General features: G+C 43.7%; 2 protein-coding genes across 3 annotated transcripts; both read left to right on the top strand.

Annotated features, from left to right (window-relative positions):
• The first annotated feature begins 117 nt into the window (after positions 1-117).
• Positions 118-7,615, top strand: ankrd46a (ankyrin repeat domain 46a). 2 transcript variants are annotated; one of them, XM_063203243.1, is made up of 4 exons: positions 118-211; positions 613-951; positions 2,385-2,543; positions 5,787-7,615. In XM_063203243.1, the coding sequence occupies exons 2-4, from the start codon at positions 644-646 to the stop codon at positions 6,001-6,003; spliced, it is 684 nt and encodes a 227-aa protein (XP_063059313.1). In that variant the 5' UTR covers positions 118-211; positions 613-643; the 3' UTR covers positions 6,004-7,615. The 2 variants fall into 2 exon arrangements, with proteins under 2 accessions (XP_063059313.1, XP_063059312.1); XM_063203242.1 differs by having other exon boundaries at positions 124-259.
• Positions 7,616-7,698: 83 nt separating this feature from the next.
• Positions 7,699-18,811, top strand: tmem185 (transmembrane protein 185). Its single transcript, XM_063203240.1, has 7 exons — positions 7,699-7,903; positions 8,776-8,952; positions 9,758-9,965; positions 12,050-12,133; positions 12,993-13,169; positions 14,324-14,447; positions 15,787-18,811. The coding sequence occupies exons 1-7, from the start codon at positions 7,866-7,868 to the stop codon at positions 16,029-16,031; spliced, it is 1,053 nt and encodes a 350-aa protein (XP_063059310.1). The 5' UTR covers positions 7,699-7,865; the 3' UTR covers positions 16,032-18,811.
• Positions 18,812-19,655: the final 844 nt, after the last annotated feature.

Genomic DNA, 19,655 nt, shown 5'->3' with positions numbered 1-19,655 from the left:
AATGTAGTCCAATGGTTGAGCAACAGAGGGCGAGTGGAGATATCAAACTACCTTACCCATAAGCATCTGTTTCGCGAGGATGGAAAATAGTGCATGGCATTCTGGTCCTTGTATTGGCGGAAGCTCCTTGTACGTGAGAAACCGAACATCTCCAAGCTAAAATATTGTCCCGACAGTGTCATTTAAGTTCCGTTTTTGGACGAAGAACCAGGTGGAGTATTAAAAGAAGGCATCTTTTGGTCAAGATTAGTGTCTTATTGTGAGTTTTGATAGTTGCAGTTAAATGATAACTTAGCTTTGTCATAGAATACGCAGCTGCCGCTAGCATTTTACTCTACCAATGAGCTGATTGTTGCCAGTGAAGCTGCTCTAATAAAGCCTTCATTTTGTTTAGTTCTATGCTGTAGTAGAATGCTGGCTTTGTTTAATTTGGCCACAAGATTATTTTTACAGATCATAAATACTTTACAGCTAAATGTCCTGACTTGTGTCAGTGCAAGAACCTTGTTTGCTGCAATGTTTACATTGGAACTACCTACGTCATTTATTTTACATAATAACTGCGTTTTAAAAACAGATTCCTTCTTCTGTTGTTTTATTCTGTCCATCTAGATACCCTGAGGACCACAACGGACCGTCAGTGATGTCCTATGTGTTCATCAACGACTCCCCGCAGACAGTGCCTTTACTTCAGGCCTGCATTGACGGCGACCTGGGCTACTGCAAGCGCCTGCTAGAATGTGGCTTTGACCCAAACACCCGGGACTGCCGCGGGCGCACGGGCATGCATCTCGGAGCTGCGAGGGGAAACGTAGAAGTATGCCGTCTCATGCACAAATTCGGGGCAGATCTTTTGGCTACAGACGTGCACGGAAACACTGCCCTGCACATGTGCGGTCATGTCGACACAATCCAGTTTCTGGTCTCAAATGGACTGAAGATTGACATTTGGTGAGTACGTTTTGCTTTTGATAAACCTCCCGCATATCAGCCTGGTAAGACACAAAATCCCTTGCCGTTTAAGGTGGCCAGCTGCGGTGGTGTAGACTAGACAGTAGGCTACTGGCTTCAGAGAGTAGAAATGGGAGCCAGGCATCATCATTTTATAACCTTGTTGATTATTAATGAGCACTCCAATCATGAAGTAGAAGCAATAGATCAGCCAATTATTGCCAGCTGTTGTAATTAGTGATCACCTGTGTTGATTTCACAAGGCAAGTACGATTTAGGGCAGTGATGGGCAACCTTGATTCATTGGTTTACTACAATCCACCTCCACTTTTACCTGCCCAATTCAACTAGGTGACTGACTGGTCATTTGGAATATTGAGGCAGTCGGTTCATATGGAAAATAGGGAGGCGGAGCACTCGGAGGGTCACAGGCAGCCTCAAAATGAATGGCAGTGAACGAGGAGCCCGCGTATTGAAGGATAAAACTCACTGTTTTCAACTAATAATCGTCCGGAGAAACTTCCTTAAAAGTTCACAGCCTGCCTGGTGAATTCAGGGAAATGACAAAAAAGTGGGATAAACATACGTACATCCAGATGACCACGAGCACTTGTAGAATCCACAGTCCCCCCCTATCAGCTCAGTTTGACAGCTGTCAGAACGCACCCAGTGAGCGGGGCATTCAGAGGGTACACTATTTACAGCCTTCTCGCTATTTAACCCATGCCTGCAGTTAGGGGCGCTGTCGAGACGGGAGCGCAGCCTATTCATTCTGAATGTAGTCTGCAGTCCTCCGTTGGCGCCCCTACAGTGCAGTACCTGACGAGTGGAACCTCTCGTAATAGAACTTCTCCGAGAGCGTCTTGACAGCTGTCACACTGACCTGATAGGGGGGGGACTGTGGATTCTATAAGTGCTCGTGGTCATCTGGATGTACGTATGCTTGTCCCACTTTTTTGTCATTTCCCTGAATTCACGAGGCAGGCTGTGAACTTTGAAGGAAGTTTCCCCGGACGATTACAAGTTCAAAACAGCGAGTTTTATCCTTCAATACGGTGGCTTCTCGTTCACTGCCATTCATTTTGAGGCTGCCTGTGACCCTCCGAGTGCTCCGCCTCCCTATTTTGCATATGAACCGACTGCCTCAATATGGCACTGGACACTGACAGTAACTAATAAATTCTGTGTCTCAGATGGCGCACTTGTACACTTCGGGCACTATATTTTAGTGCGTAATACGCCATGTGCACTGAAACATGAACACTGAAGTGCACAAGTGTGCACCATTTGAGATCCAGTGTTAGGGTTTTCACTCTCTGAAGCTGGGACTTACCTTTGGCAAGCTGTCCGTTTGTGGCTCGTTTTACATTGCAGTATTACTATTACCACTGAAATTTTACTTAACTCCAGTGCATCTCTGTTGGCATCTGCAGTAATCACAATGGAGCGACGCCTCTCGTCCTGGCGAAGAGGCGAGGCGTGAACAAGGATGCGCTGCGTCTCCTGGAGGGGCTGGAGGAGCAGGAGGTGAAGGGCTTCAACAGGAGCTCCCACTCCAGCCTCGAGAAGATGCACCTCGCCGAGAACGAAAGGTAAGGGGGCGACATGGCTCAGTGGGCTAGTGCAGTGGTTCCCAACCAGGGGTACGTGTACCACTAGGGGTACGCGAGCACACTGAAGGGGGTACTTGGAAAAATGTAATTTTAACAAATGCATGGAGCATAGTCACACTGGAATAGAAAAAGTGATTTAAAACACAGGTTAGGGGGTACTCGTACACAACAAAAAGGCTCTGGGGGTACATGAGACAAAGAAGGTTGGGAACCACTGGGCTAGTGTAACGGAGGCTAACTAGCAGAGTTGATGTGGAACGTTAGTAAACCTCCCTCCCAAAGCCTCATACAGTGTCGATGCCGTTGGACTGGGAGACTGGTCTCTTGGTCCAGCGGTATCGTACTGTGTCTCCCATTGCCGGACCGTTGTAGTTGACGAGGTCGCAGGTTCGATCCCTGAGGGGAACGAACAGGTGCAGGAACACCTCCGTCGTGTGTGTGTGTGTGTGTGTGTGGTGGGGTGGGCTAGTGTGCCATTATGCCGGGGACCCTGGTTCGATTCCGGCCCGAGGTCGTTTCCTGGTCCTTCCCTATATCTGTCTCCCCACTCGTTTCCTGTCTCTCTCGCTATCCTATATCAATGATAGAGGTGTAAAAGCCCAATATATACAGTCTCTGTATATATTTATATACTTAAATACAGTATATATGTATACTGTATGTATATATATGTAAGAGAAGGAGAGATACAGTGAAACAATAGTAACCAAGGCCATTTTGTGCAGTCCGCTACTTGGGGCTCGAATTCTCAACCAAGAATGAGAAGTAAAGCCATTGTAATGCAGAGCTCAACGGTACAGTGTATGTAAGCCTCCTTCCCAAAGCCTCAAACAGATGTGATAGCAACTGAGCTATCGGCCTGGACCTTTGGCTCAGTGGGTTCCCACCTGTGCTCCTATGCCAGAGTCGCTTGCCCTGCTATCGCCAGACCTTTTGAGAAAAAAAGGTCTAGGGACCATCTACTAAATTTGGGAGGTGTGGTTTTGATTGTCCATGGCTATTTATTGGGCATGACGAATGTATCATGTGGCGTATGTAACCGGAAGCCAGTCATGTAGAGTAGAGAGAGTAGAGTAGAGTATCGTTTATTGATCCCAGGGGGAAATTAAGGTGTCAAGTAGCATACACACATAAATAAAGACATAAAGACATTGTCCACAAGACATAACACACATATTTACACATAAAATAATCATATATAGCTCACTGTTGCATACTTATTGCCAAGGCATCTCTCTCTCTCACACACACGCACACACACACACACACACACACACACACACACACACACACACACACCAAAAATATAAAGTGTAAAGTGTCCACAGTGTTCACATGTGCCTTAGCTAAGTGGCACATGTCAGTTGTATTCAAACAACCTACAAGCTTCCGTTTGTTTAATAGTTCACATCAACGTTCTCTGCTCCATGATAGGCCCCCTACCTCTGGCCACTGCAGGAGCCATGCTGTGTTTCACATCGGAACGATTGTGCAAAGCAGCATGGTATTTCCCAGGCTAGAGTGTTGCTACAAGATTGTGAGACTGTGAGTTCTCTCCCCAAGTAACAGACTACGCAGGACGACCTTGGTTTCAATTATGACAAGAAAAAGCTTCCCCACAACCAGCTACCCCGGATGTCCCAAATCATGTAGGCCTATTTATTATGATCTAAAAATACCCAGTAGATTAGCTAAGGGTATTCCCATTGATAATTGGTTCCATTGTGAACTACAGCATATCAGTAGTGATTGGTTATCAGTCAAGCCTTGCAGTCATTTCACAGGTCTGGCTAGAGACAGGTTCCTGAACTGAAATGAGGTCGGGTGGTGGCATAAATATAGTATCATGACATATATATAGGGTGTACCATTCCAAAATACTGACACATTCTGAGAAGACGGAAGCAACATCTATATAGTCAGTGAGTGTATGTATCTATGTGGTTATATTATTCTGTGATGTTTAACCCGCCACGGTTCGATACACGCCTTGCTTTTTTAAATGTACTGTAGCTTATTCAACTAATGAACGTGCTTTTATCACATTTCCCAACATTATAAAATTGAATTAGAAATAAAGCTATGATAGTTTATAGGTAGAATAGGTTAGAAGTGGCTAATAATAATAAAAAAAAGTTGATTTTGAAGCACTATCACATCATATGTGTTTTTTTCTGGACTGAAGGGTAACAGATCTTTGAAAGGGAGTATCACGATGCACTGTGATGCTGACTCTACGAATCATGATGTCTTAGTTCAATACAATATCGTTACAGCCCTACCATAGTTCTGACATTTGTCTCCTCTCCTTCCTTCCCCTATCACTAGCGTTATGGAAAGCCATTTGCTGCTTGCTGGTTCTATACAATGGGTGCATTCGAATATGCAGACTCCAGTCCTCCCTTGCTCACTTGCCTGCTTGTGACCTCATGATGAAGTCACTGACGACAGAAAATTATTCCAATATATTGCAACAGCACAATTCTAATGTTTTTGTGGCTAGGCTGACAGCGGGGAAACTTAATTGTTTTCTCCACGAAGGCGGGTCGTCAGCAAAATGCGAGGCCACAAGCACAAGTGGAGGACGGGAGTCTGCATATTGGAATGCACACAGAATCGTTACAGCCCTAGTTCTGACATTTGTATCCTCTCCTTCCTTCCCTCATCACCAGTGCCATGGAGAGCCACTCCATGGTCGCTGGTTCGATACAATATCGTTACAGCCCTACATAGTTACATTACATTACATTGCACTTAGCTGATGGGTCAAAGACGTCTTTGTCATTCAGTGTTACGGACACCTTCCGCCGACTGTAACTGCAAAAAAACATGATTTTTAAATTGTTTCAAGTGAATGGATGACAGCCGAGGATTTCATGAATTCCCTGTAACAAGAAATAAATAAAAAGAGTCATGTTTATTTTTTTTCAGTTACAGTCAGCAGAAGGCATCTGTTACACTGAATGACAATGCCATTTTGCACGTCTTTGACCCTGATGCTTTCATTTTTCATTCAAAGCAACTTACAACTATTTTCAGGGTGTTGGTTACATTCCCTGGAGCCATGTGGGGTTAGGTGCCTTACTCAAGGGCACTTCAGCCATGGTTGGAGATGTAGGGAGAGGTCAGGGGGGAACCGACAACCCCTAGATTGAAAGACCAACTCTCTAACTACTAGGCCACGGCTGTTCTGACATTTGTCTCCTCTCCTTCCTTCACCAGTGCCATGGAGAGCCACTCATTGCTCAACCCCCACCTGCATGACAGTGAGGGCGTGCTGTCCAGCTTCCGCACCACGTGGCAGGAGTTTGTGGAGGACCTGGGCTTCTGGAGGGTGCTGCTGCTGCTGCTGGTCATCGCACTGCTCTCCCTCGGCATAGCCTACTACGTCAGTGGGGTGCTGCCCTTCGCCTCCAACCAGCTGGAGCTGGTGCGCTGATCCAACCACGCCAGGGGTGCGTTTCTCGAAAGCATAGTTGTTAGCCACTTCGGTAGTTGCCAATGGGAAATTGCATTGCAAACAACAAAGTAGCTAATGTAGTTAGCAACTATGGTTTCATCTACACGTTGTGTTGATACGTAAACTGATAGCAAAAATACAATCCTGTGTCTCATATTCCAAATGACCACCTGGTTTTACCTGGCCAAGTAGGACAATTGGAGGGGTAAAACCAGGCCGTTTGGAATATGTGGCACTGGATTACAACTTCTGATTCCCGTTTGTCCATCACCGTGTTAGAGCAACATGTTAACTTGATAGGTGCACAAAATTCTGGGGTCCATTTCTCGAAACCATAGTTGCTAATACGTTAGCTACTTTGTAAAGAGCAGAGAGCGGGTCCGAGGCATGTCTGAAGTAAAGTTAAAGTTCTTTATTTTTCCAAGTTGGACATCAAGTCGACAAGTTTTGTTCGTACGTTAGCTACTTTGTTGGTTGCGATGCAATTTCCCATTGGCAACTACCAAAGTTGGTAACTGGCTAACAACTATGCTTTAGAGAAATGCACCCCCAGGTTCCTCCTTCCTTGACTCGGCGGATTGTGGCGTGAGGCACATCATCGATGATCAACTTTTTATTTAATGTCTTGCAAAAATATAATTCAGAAGGTCAGAGGCTGGAGGAAAGGATGGGAGGAGGAACTAGAATGATTTCTGCCATTATCTCTACTGCATCCATTTACCTTCCTTACTGTTTGGAACCATGTACTTGCATTCAGTGCATTCAGAACCTATTCAGTATTCTTTTCTCATGTGTTTATGTTGCATCCTGTTCAAATTGTTTAGTATATTCCTTTTTTTCATTGTGTCTCGATGTGAGTCTTTTGGCAGACACAGCACGGCAGCTGAATTAGCTAGAGATTAATGCCAGCTGAAGTGTACAGTCAATGTAAGAGGATCAACCCAAGTAATTCACAATTGTTGTGTCAGTAGTAATACATTGTGTATGGAATTTATTCATCAAAATGTCAATTTGTCAATTATGTGTCCACCTCGCCATTAATTTTTGGTATAGGTTTGCAATACATGTAACAAAAGGCTTAAAATATAAAATAACACTATTGATTTACAAACTTGGGCCCACTGACAATGCTTGCATGTAATGAACACATGTATTTAAATGCTGATGTGCAATAATGGTTTATTATCATTATGCGTGGGTGTTATAATTACCAAATAACTATTTTTTTTAAAATTGAGATTGAGATTGAGAATGATAATGACTGATGATGATGTAATGATGATCATTCTTTCATGATACACCGATTTACATTTCATCCAAAGCTGTGGCTCACTTGTACAAAGACTGCAAAGTGCACACTCAGCTTTGTATAAAATTAATAAAACAAGTAGGCCTACAGCAAACTGAACAGAGACCTTTTTTACATTTCATGCAAGACTGATTAAATGTTTCTATAGAGTAGACTGACCAGTCATCTTTGTGCTGTCAATTGATATGTATGTTTTCCTTGCTTATTTCATAATGAAGTCATATTTGTATTGTCCATTGTAATATCAATATTTCTCAATAAAGTATTTGAACATATCACTAATCTCTGCTGTTTACCTACGTCACTGTCTGCGAAAGAAGGCAAGGCTGCCTGCCCAACTAGTCTAGTTCTGGAGTGCAGTTGAACGGAGGCCGTACAGGCAGTAAAAATAACCAACTGAGAACGCGAGTGTTTATGGGACAGTTGCATTCTCGCTAACCTTAGCTGTCTAGCTTACCGATAGGTTAAGAGGACATTCAACCGAGAGAAGCAAAGAAACAACATTTGAAATGGTTTGATAAAACGCTCAATCATGAATCTCAGGGGGTTCTTCCAAGATTTCAACCCCAGGTAATATTATTTCAGTTCTGTAGCACTAGCTCATGTCAACAATGCTAAGTAGCTACATTGTCAACATTACTGTTGTCGGCTAGTTTTAAGCAACCTATATTGAAGTTAGCTGAAAACAAATACATAATAGTACACTGTGTGTTTTGTTACCTGTCTTGATGGCATCTTTTGCGTTGAGCTTCATCAACGGTGAAAAGTAACCGACAGCTAGGGTTAGCTCATTAGCAACCACACATTCTTTCTCCGTTGATCAGGGGGTATTAGCTGGATAGCTACTAGCATAGTTTTTCAGTCGAGCTGGCATTAAGTAGTCGAAAACAGCTTTTCTTTTGGGTGAAGCCACTGTAAATAGTGTACATCTTACACCTTTTGGAACCAAACAGTGACATTCATGACATGGCATGTATCCTCGTTGCGTTTGTTTTGTTCGTTAACTAGGAAAGAGTCTGTCGATAGACTACATTCCCAACCCTACCTATCAGTTAATGTTGGCTGAATCAAATAGGCAGCACATTCCTGCATATTTTTGTTTAGCCATTACTGTTTTGTTGTCATTCCTGAGTATACTACACAACTGTAAGTATCTCACTACACCATTGGGCAGTTTTGTCAATAGACGAAGTTATAAACTGGCCCTGCCTTGTAGGACCTAGCACTATGGTGAATGGATAATGATGTCAGATGTAAGCTATCTTAGCTTTTCGACTAGTCATATTGCTGGTTGTCAAACGACGTAGCTACTGCATGCATGGATCATTAAGTTTAGACTTCTCAAACTGTCAAAAGGAATTGTCAATAATGTGTCTGATTCTATCATTGTCAGTGACATGCCTGTCTGTAGGTTAATCCTGTCTTTTCTCTCATCTCCCCAGTAAATTCCTCATCTATGCATGCCTGTTGCTGTTTTCGGTGCTGTTGTCACTGCGCCTCGATGGCATTATTGAATGGAGCTACTGGGCAGTGTTTGCGCCGATATGGCTGTGGAAACTCATGGTCATCATCGGAGCCTCGGTTGGCACCGGGGTCTGGGCCCACAATCCACAGTACAGGTTTGTCCAAACAAGCACACTCACTCACATCTATTGTATGAATGCACGCTGTTTACATAATCTACCATGATGGCTAATAGAGGGGCACTTGGGTTAGATAATGTAATGTTCGTAAGCAGCTGACACCATGCCATAATCCTTAAATGTGTGTGGTATTTTGAGCAACATACTCCATTATGTTTTGACAGGTAAACCAAGCCAGTTTGATCTACCCTGTAGAAATACTACCTACATTGATTGCATGATGTGTTTAAGGGGGTATTCCAAGAACATGGTTAAGTGATGAGTCTGGCTAATTTAACCTACTCAAAATAAAGGTAGTAAACTTGCAGAAACATTACATGATGCAGGTGTGATTTGGCTGAGAGAACGACTTATCTGATTTACCTCTACATCCAGGGGAGTATACTAAGAACATGGTTATGTGATAAATCAGGCTTAGTTAACCTATAGGAAGTGGTAAACCTGCTAATTATACTGGCAGGCATCATTAATAATTTACAAATTTAATTTACAAAATTTATTTACAACAAATAATTTAGTTAAGAAAATGTGGACATTAGGCTCTTCTATTAGATGATTTAACTTACCTCTACCCAATGATATGCAGGTCAGTGCCTCTACCTCAAGGTTAAATTAACATTGTTTACTACTGACCTAGCTTTGTAATATACCCCCCAGGTTGACATAACCCGATTTGCTCCTACTGAACCACCTCCCATCTTGGAATACCCCCCATTGAATGCAACACCACATGGTAAAGTTGATGATCGTCCCCAATGTCCCATTGCTTTACACTCCGCAGAGCTGAGGGCGAGACGTGTGTGGAGTTCAAGGCGATGCTGATTGCTGTGGGCATCCACCTGCTTCTGCTGACGTTTGAGGTGCTGGTGTGCGCGCGTCTGGAGCGCGGCAGCCACTTCTGGCTGCTGGTCTTCATGCCGCTGTTCTTCGTGTCGCCCGTCTCCGTGGCCGCCTGCGTCTGGGGCTTCAGGCACGACCGCTCCCTCGAGGTGAGTGACGATGCATGCAACACCTCACCCTACCCCACCCCCCAAAAAGAAAGTGTACAGCAAGCTCTGCACCTCACACACACACACACACACGCGCGCGCACACACACACACACACACACACACACACACACACACACACACACACACACACACACACACACACACACACACACACACACACACACACACACACACACACACTATATTTTACATTAAATTAAAGTATATTTTATGTATACTATGTTGTGTGTCTGCCTATTGGGCCCAGAGCCTGTAATTAAGTTCATATGTACACACACACAAAATGCAAAATACATGAAGACCAACTGTACAGTACAGGCAGACTACATTTGTGTTATATTTCACTGTATATCTGCATTATGTGATTGTGATCAATGCAACTCTGCAACTGACCCCCCCACTTCAGAATCAGTCACCAGTAGGCATTTTACACCCTCTCTCCATCTAGACGAAGTACAGTTAGACTGACTGCACAGCAGTCCAGAGTCAGACCAACTAAGCTATTTTGCTGCATGTCTTACATCACAGTATTTCTATGCACGCAATGGAAGAATAAACGTTTCATTGTTTCAGTGCAACCCACTGTAATCTTGTTTCAGTGTGTGTATGACCAGTTAGTTAGCAGCAGTCATCTCCAGTGGATGTGCTGATAAAGGGGATTTGAGTCACTGCTGGGATGGCCTGGACAATCTATAACCCTGGGTCCTGTTGTGTTGCGTATTGATCAAGTATTGAACAGTTATGTAATGCAGGTTGTGTGGGAAGTTGAGTAGGGACCAATTTTAGGGCACCCAGAGTGACCCAATTCACAGTCACTCTGTGCTACTATTGAGGTAGTTGGGCAAACCTGCCACTTGTGCTATTCTTTATTTCGTACAGAGGACTTGGTTTTGCCCTCTGGTTTTGCCAAGAATGTTTTCTCCTGACGTAAAAGGATTGGATCTGTTCTTCCCCAATCTCCAATATCTTGTCATTACATGCAGATAGGTTGGCTGTATGCCTGCCCGGCTGGCACACTGCAATTGTAGTCCAGAGTCGACATCAAAATGCAAACACTCCGTCTGTTAGCTGATCAGTTGCATTAGATTCTGTGTGTGAAATGCATGTCAAAGGTCTGTGTTGATGCAAATCCAGACCATCTACACACACATACACACACACACACACACACACAATGGAAGTACGAGGGGCAGGTGTATCGGTCTTTTTCGACCTCATTTTGATAGGACAGTGTGAGAGGCAGACAGGAAGCGAATGGGTAGAGAGACGGGGAGGGGTCGGCAAAGGACCCGGGCCGAGAATCGAACCCAGGTCAGCCGCATGACGGGCGAGTGCCCCACCGGATGGCCACGGCAGGGGCCTCTTTGTCTCTTTCAATTTCTGTGCTAGTCTTCTGTGTGCAGTAAGCCATGAGAGGCTGTGGCTTTGTGCAGGATTTCGAACAGCTTAGGGGGTTGGTGTAACATGCGAAGCTGTTTGTTTACTGTCTATTTACAAACTCTTGGAATGACTAATCAGTTTATGGCAATAGGTGACTCATCTATGCACTGGAGTTGCTGTTTTATGTATTTATTTTAAATTATTGTTATTGGTTGTCAGCAGCTGGAAATGCTGATCAGAAGTACAAGCAGTTGGTTTGTCCAGCTAGAGATCACATAACATCACACAACATCTCTCTCTCTCTCTCTCTCTCTCTTTCTTTCTTTCTTTCTTTCTTTCTTTCTTTCTTTCTTTCTTTCTTTCTTTCTTTCTTATTTTCTTTCTTTCTTTCTTTCTTTCTTTCTCTCTCTCGCTCTTTCTTTCTCTGCTGCTCTCTCTCTCTCTCTTTCTTTCTCTCTCTCTCTTTCTCTCTTTCTCTCTCTCCCTCTTTCTTTCTCTCTCTCTCTCTCTCTCTCTCTCTCTCTCTCTCTCTCTCTCTCTCTCTCTCTCTGTCTCTGTCTCTGTCTCTCTGTCTGTCTCTCTTTGAATATCTGCGCTAGTGTAGTGTGTGCACAGCCTTCTATCTGACTCATCCCTGCGCTGGAGTCACTGGTGTCTTCTGTTTTTATTGCTTGTCCCCAGCTGGAGATCCTGTGCTCCGTCAACATCCTGCAGTTCATCTTCATCGCCCTCCGGCTGGACAAGATCATCAGCTGGCCTTGGCTGGTAAGCCATTATTAGTTCTATTGCTATGGAAACCCAACACCCAGAGTTCTTTTTTAGTTGTAAAACAAAAAATCCTACATACATTGACACAAGTGAGAGAGTTCCTGTCAGTTGAATTGTGGTGAATGGTATAGTTCACGTCTCAGACTGGATGAGGTCATCGGATGACCCTGACTGGTAAATCAATATTAGTTCTATTGCTATGGAAACCAACACCCAGAGTTTTTTTTTTTTAGTTGTGATTAAAAAAAGAAATCAATGTCCTACATACAGTGACACAAGAGAGAGTTCCTGTCAGTTGCATTGTGGTGAATGGTATAGTCCAGTGTCTCAGACTAGACAAGAAAGATCATCAGCTGGCCCTGGCTGGTAACTTATTAGTGTTATTGCTATGGAAACCAACACCCTCCCAGAGGTTTTTTTTTTGATTGTGTAGAAGAAGAAATCGATGTACAGTGACACGCAAGTCAGGTGTCTCGCTTGCTGTATTGTTTTGGAAACCAGCACTCAGAGGTGTGTGTGTGTGTGTGTGTGTGTGTGTGTGTGGGCTGGTGGGTTGGGTGGATATGGGGGTCAATGTCCTACAGTATGTACAGTGACAGAAGTGAGTTAGAATCAAATCCTTTTCGTGGAATAATGATTAGTCTTGCTCATTTGGAGGTGCTGTGGTGCTGTTGATGACCAACCTCATGAATGAAAAATCAAAGAAAAAAGGATTTTAAGTGCACACTCCTCACTCCAAATACTTTTGTCAGCCTTTAGTCCTGCACCATTTCCTGGGATGTGCACAGTCTTCACCTAACCTAAACTCTACTACTCTACTACCCTCCTCTCCCCTCCCCTCCCCTCCCCTCCGCAGGTGGTGTGTGTGCCGCTGTGGATCCTGATGTCCTTCCTGTGCCTGGTGGTGCTCTACTACATCGTGTGGTCGGTGCTGTTCCTGCGCTCCATGGACGTCATCGCCGAGCAACGCCGCACGCACATCACCATGGCGATCAGCTGGATGACCATCGTGGTGCCCCTCCTCACCTTCGAGGTACATTGCTGCTCTAACAGGCCGAGCATCATCATGCTCACGTGCTGTTGTCAGGCGGACTAGAATGGTGCTGGTGCCCATTCCCGCACCATTTGTGTCCCGAATCGAAGTGCTTACTTGTGAACCACACACGTCCATAGCAGTTTCCGTTCTTTATCTTTATATGACTCTGTGTATCTGAATGAACCTGCTGATGTCTACATTGTCGTCACGGTTTGCAAAGAGGAAGAAAAAAGGATTTTTCGTTTCGCAACGCAATTCAACTTTCCTGTTCCCAAACGCTCTGATTTTCGGTGTCAACACGTCAGTCGGTTCGAGATTATGTGCTGGACTGGGCACTGGCATGGTTCTCTGTCAGGCTGAATGTGCCGACTGTACACTAGTAGCACTAGTAACAAACTGCAATAGTATGAGCTTGTCCAGAGTATGGCTCGATCAAGTGGTGCAGAGTTTCTACCATCTGAAGCCAGGATTGGCTTGACTAAACAAAAGTGTTATTACAGATAGCATTCTCATACCTATCCTAAGCTCATCTAATACTGAGAAACATATTGGGAAAAATCCGGAAACATTTTGATTATAAGGCTGTAATAACAGTTCTTCCTAGGCCTTTGAATCCTTGCTTTAGAATAGTGGTTCCTAATCCTAAACTTTCTCAGTGGGGACCTCCTTTTGGACATTTATTTGTCATTAATATCGCTATATTTTACATCAATAGTTTGTTCGCTAGCATTGCTAGAAATCGGCAAATGCATCTATTATCCTCCTAAGTGAATACTGTTACTAACCAAATTATGGAATTATGTTAGCTGTTAGCTGTTCACCTGTGGATTTCCCGTTTTTATGTAGTGTCCCTTTTGTCCGCGACCCCCATTCAGCACCTTCGTAACCCGCCTAGTGATCCCGATCCCCAGTTTGGGAACCTCTGCTTTAGAAAGTAAAGCCTCTGCTGCATTTTATGTTAAATCACAAATTGTAAGTGTACACTTTTTTGTACAAAGTTTGCTAGTTTCTTGATTTGTTGCAGAGAGTTTTTTTGTTTTGTTTCCAAAGACTGATATGTCTGCGTAGTATTTTCGATGTTACTTACAGACAAAATTTGTGCGGGTGTGATGCAATGATCTGCGTGTTGATCACTTGTTTTGTTCCATCAGATTCTGTTGGTGCACAAGCTGGACGGCCACTACAACTCCAACTATGTGCCGGTGTTCGTGCCTCTCTGGGTGTCCCTGGTTACGTTAATGGCCACCACCTTTGGCCAGAAAGGAGGCAACCACTGTAAGTAATGAGCTCAGCTCTGACACTACAGTCTATTGAGCGCTGCACTGGGCTGGCTCAGCTCAATGTGTCTCCCTTTCAACCTCCAACCTCCCGTCCTCGCCTTGTGCTTGGGTAAATCAATTTTCCACATTGTCAGCCTAGCGCAACAACTTTTGCGGGACTTATCTCCATTCAACATCCCGATAGCAAATGAGAAAAAGACCTTTGAATTGTGCTTTTGCGAGATGTTGAATAAAATGTCTATCATCAATGACCTCCTGCCTTGCATCATGAGGTCACCAGCACAAGGAGAGGACACAAGGTTGGATAATGAGTTGAACCCTGTGTCTGTGAGCTCAGCTCTCCTACCCCACTCTATTGAGCGCTGGATTCGGCTGGCTCTGCTGAGTGTGTCTGTCTTTGGGAGTTGTTTTGTCATTTGACATGCTTTCGGCTACATAAAATAAAGACTTTTTGAGCTTAGTTTTTGTTTTTATGCAGGTATGCATTTATGTATTGATTGAGTCTCTGCCACTGTCGTATTTAGTGGATTCATTTTGGCCCTGTGTCCACGTATTTGGATGTTATTATGAATGCCTTTTCATTTTCATTTACACGCAGCATGATTTTTTACTACTTCAAATGTTTTTAAACCGGCCACAAATATGTGAAAAGAGATATGTGTGAACAAGTAAAATGAGGTCATCAACTGCCTACATCGCATGCAAACCCTGTAAAACCAGAACCAGTTTATGACTGACATGGTCCACAGTAGAGCCATAGGTACCATGTCAATGGTTGGATTATTTAACTCACTGTTCACTTCAGAATTATTTTATACAAATTCATAATCGTTCACCAAAGAGTATCCAATCACTGGGCATTTCACGCACTACCAAGGCTAGAACACTTGACATTGGGAAATGATGATTGTGTTTTGCATACCTGGCTATTTGCGCTATAATGATTATTCCATGTGTCTATTTGATGTCCATGCTTTATTCAGGGTGGGTGGTTTGGCATCTGCAAATACTTCCATGTCTAATTCCTTTTTGTTTTGTAATGTAGGGTGGTTTGGGATCTGTAAGGACCTCTGTCAGTTCCTGCTGGAGTTGCTGTGTTTTGCACTGCAGTCACCATTTCCTAATATCAATTGTTCTAGCTTTGGTGGTAGTGTGTGAAATGCCTAGTGAAACGCCTGTGAGTTCACCAAAGAGTATCCAATCACTGGGCATTTCACGCACTACCAAGGCTAGAACACTTGACATTGGGAAATGGTGATTGTGTTTTGCATACCTGGCTATTTGCGCTATAATGATTATTCCATGTGTCTATTTGATGTCCATTCTCTATTCAGGGTGGTTCGGCATCCGTAAAGACTTCTGCCAGTTCCTGCTGGAGCTGTTCCCGTTCCTGCGCGAGTACGGCAACATCTCGTACGACCTGCACCACGAGGACTCGGAGGTGTCGGAGGAGATGCCCTCGCACGAGCCGCCCAAGATCGCGCCCATGTTCCGCAAGAAGACCGGCGTGGTCATCACCCAGAGTCCCGGCAAGTACTTTGTGCCGCCGCCCAAGCTCTGCATCGACATGCCGGACTAGAGAAACGTGGGATATGTGGACACGCAGCACAAAGACACAGACTGGTCCTCCTTCCCTCCCTCCCTCCCTTTGCTCACCTTGCTCCCTCCCTGGGCACTCGGGGTGGGTTAATGACACCCCAACGTACTCTTGAGTGAGTGAGTGGGGGTGGTGAGCTTTCCAGTGAACTTTGTGCATGGGAAGTTATGAAGTCTGCAAACTCTCCAGAGAAACAAGACAGTCACTCACTTGAACGGAGAGAGACTTGAGAGACAGACGGACACTGAGGGATGAGAGAACTGTGTGCGTCTGTGACAAATAATACCACCCACACCCTGTCAAAGACAGAATAGGAGACTGCTTTTTTTCTCCCCCCCCCTCCCTCCTACCCAAATCTTCTTTTATATTTTTGTTTGGAGAGAGTGCAGCAACAGCAACAGCAGCTGTTGTGGAATACAGTATGGGAGCATCGGCCGTGTAGGCGGACTAGTGGCTGTAACTGACTAACAGGCTCTTGGAGAGAACACAATCAGCATCCTTTGGCTTCAGCTGCACAACAACAACACACATACACACACGCACGCACACACACCCTGTCGATAGTTGGACTTGGGATATAAATATATATGTATACGATTCTACTGACCTTAACCTAGTACGACTATGCTACTGTTATGCACTTCCCTTGTTTTTGTTATTATTAATATTTTTTGTCTATTTTTATTATTTTTATTAAAAAAAAAACCTGTGACTGTATAAGTATCCGTTACAAGATGAAAAAAAATCTCCAACAGGTTATTCAAAAGTGGAAACTTTATTTTGATAACATACGAGGAGTTATGAGCAGGCAAATGCTTGGACTAAAGGCACGCACGTCATCCCAGTGTTAACACAGGCCACCAGGGGCCTATACTACAAAGCTGGTTCGGGATAAGTTAAGGTTAAGTTAAGAGGTAAATCATCTAATACAAGGGCTTTTCTTAGGAAAGGGATGACTCCAGGCCCTTCTATTAGATGATTTACTCTTAACTTAGCCTTAACCTGAACCAGCTTTGTAGTATAGGCCCCTGACCATCATGCTGTACCACCTTCACCATGCTGACGTCAAGTTGCCATACAGGACGCACGGGGACATCAGTGTACTGTAGCTGGTCACATGTAGTATATCGAATAATACCTTGTGGTGTAGCAAGAGCCTGTTATATCGCCTTGTCTTGAAGCACATTTGAAACACAACTTGTGTTTTTTATTTTGTTTTTGTTTTTTTATTGGAAGTGTTGTTGGCACTAGTTTCATTCGTGATGACCCTAAAGAGAAACTGCCTTTTTGGTTTGAGAGCTACCAATACGTTCACACTTGCCCAGGCCTGCAGAAGACCAAATACCTACCGTAAGGAGCTCAAATATGTTCACTAATAGGAGTTGCAACAGGATATAAGAAGTTCTCGTATCTGTATCTTTATTTGATGCAAAAAAGGGGATGTCTCTCCAGCAACCGTTTGCGTTGTTGCTGGTAGGTCGATGTCACTCCATATAACTGACAATCTGAGACATAATTAATTTGTTTTGTATGGTGCTTTCCTATAGCACCTCTACTGTTTTTGTTTTGTTTTTATCTGTATTTTTGTTGAAAAAGTACAGGCAATGTTGAGGAATGCTGGTTGAACACCCCCTGACATGCATGTGTTTTGAAGCTTCAGTGTGTAATTTATTTTGCAGTTTATTTCCAGAATTTATGTTGCCGATTCACAAATGCAGTGTGTTTCATGGATATTCACTACCACCATCAATTTCCATCAAGTGTTCTTTATGGAAATCTACATTTTTCGCCATTTTGAATTACCAAACCTGCATTGATTGCTGCAAAACACCAGAAAATTCGCATTTCTGAACGGGCAGCATTCATTTTGGAAATAAACTGCTGAAAAAATACGCCCTGGACCCCTAATGTGGTCACTAGGATCAGTAGATCTGCCCTAAGTAAAATGGCGACAAACCTCTTACCTGGACCACAGTTTGACTAGAGCGGAGACAGAAATGTACCTCTTTTTTCACCCTTTTTAACGCCTTTTGATCTTTTTATTTGTACTTGAGCATTAAGAGGAGTATGATTTGTGTTCGTTTCTCTGCCAAAACTGCACTTGAAGTATCCCCCATGGCGTGTGGAGGTGGGTTGTAGTTTACTAAGAAACCTGCTGCATCTGCTGCTTAGGGCTTCAGCATGACAACTGGGTGTTCTGTCATTTGGTGACATACAAACCTTTGGAACACTGTATTGCAGTGTTCCATGAATACGCTCACTTGTCACATTCCAACCTGGTATTAAAAGAACACAAAACATCCTGGTGCACATTTTTCTCTTTTCTCCCTTCCCCATTCCCCTCCCCCTTTTCAATTTACTGCTGTCTGGCTTATACTCCTGTTTTTTTTCCTCCCCTTCTCCCCTCCTGTCTTTTTGTACCCTATCTTATTCAATGATGCACTTTTGAGGTGTTGGGATGGATCTGTTTTCCTGTTTTTTTTGCTCGTCAGTGTATTGGTTTGTCGAACTCAGCTGGTCTGAGTCAGTGATATGAACGTCCTTTTTACTCTGCCCTGGACCAATGTTACTGCTCGCTCTCTCTCTCTCTCTCTCTCTCTCTCTCTCTCTCTCTCTCTCTCTCTCTCTCTCTCTCTCTCTCTCTCTCTCTCTCTCTCTCTCTCTCGTGTCTGTCTCTGCATTCTCTTTCCCAAAAGAGCATTCTCCATCTCGCCTGACTCTGCATACTCCAATTAAACTCAAACAACATTCAGTCAAATGCAGTTTTTTGTGTGAATCATTTTTTTTCAACTGTGGATCAAAAGTCATTTTAAATATCACATCAACATTAAGTAGTTTTCTCCTTCGGTTGTCCTGCTAGTTCAAAGCAAAGTTGTCTCCAAGAACTCCATAGACACTGAGCTCCTTCATAGTGGAGCCTACTGAAGACAGAAGTAGTACCAAGGACAGAAAAGCCAGCTCAGGATTTCCATTCACAAATAGATTAATTACTGAAACAAATATATAAAGACAGTCTATTTTAATGACTTGAACTGGGTTTTGAAGCTATTCAAATGTCTACAAAGTACTTAATGTGGTTAACATTTTGTAAGGACCGCACACTGAGCTGGCATTCATGTGTTGGCAGCATGAATGGCCACTAGAGGGCAGTCAAGTTCATAGAACTAAACTAGGGTGACGTAGGCCAGTGGTTCTTAACCTGGGGTGCGGGCACCCCCTGGGGGTGCGCCAGAGATTCCAGGGAGTGCACAGAATTTTGTTAGTGTAGAAGTTGTGACCAAAATTATACTTGCAAACATTATAATTAGGCTAAATTATGTCCAAATTAAACAAGCTTTGGTTCCCATTTAAAGTCATTCGGGTATTGATTCATGTCTGAAGGAAGAATCATTATAATTAATCACTCATTTATCATTTCTTAGTGCATATACACATGTAGAAGTTTGTGTTGGGGGTGTGCGACTTGTCTTCGGTACAGGTAAGGGGGTGCGCTAAGAAAAAAGGTTAAGAACCACTGACGTAGGCCATTACTAACGCATAGTTTGGTTTGAGAGTGAGGAGTCTGCACACTTGAAATCCGTTTTTGTGATCTATTCCATGGCAGAA

Source organism: Engraulis encrasicolus, chromosome 7 (genome assembly GCF_034702125.1).
Source record: "Engraulis encrasicolus isolate BLACKSEA-1 chromosome 7, IST_EnEncr_1.0, whole genome shotgun sequence".
Lineage (NCBI taxonomy): Eukaryota > Metazoa > Chordata > Actinopteri > Clupeiformes > Engraulidae > Engraulis > Engraulis encrasicolus.
Note: the sequence above shows the minus strand (reverse complement) of the source record. Positions and strands in the feature narration are given on the sequence as shown.

Coding starts and splice junctions, on each gene's coding strand:
- ankrd46a (XM_063203243.1), top strand. CDS start 644: ATGTCCTATGTGTTCATCAACGACTCCCCGCAGACAGTGCCTTTACTT. Junction 952..2,384: donor GGACTGAAGATTGACATTTG/GTGAGTACGTTT, acceptor TGGCATCTGCAG/TAATCACAATGGAGCGACGC. Junction 2,544..5,786: donor CACCTCGCCGAGAACGAAAG/GTAAGGGGGCGA, acceptor TTCCTTCACCAG/TGCCATGGAGAGCCACTCAT.
- tmem185 (XM_063203240.1), top strand. CDS start 7,866: ATGAATCTCAGGGGGTTCTTCCAAGATTTCAACCCCAG. Junction 7,904..8,775: donor TTCCAAGATTTCAACCCCAG/GTAATATTATTT, acceptor TCATCTCCCCAG/TAAATTCCTCATCTATGCAT. Junction 8,953..9,757: donor GCCCACAATCCACAGTACAG/GTTTGTCCAAAC, acceptor TACACTCCGCAG/AGCTGAGGGCGAGACGTGTG.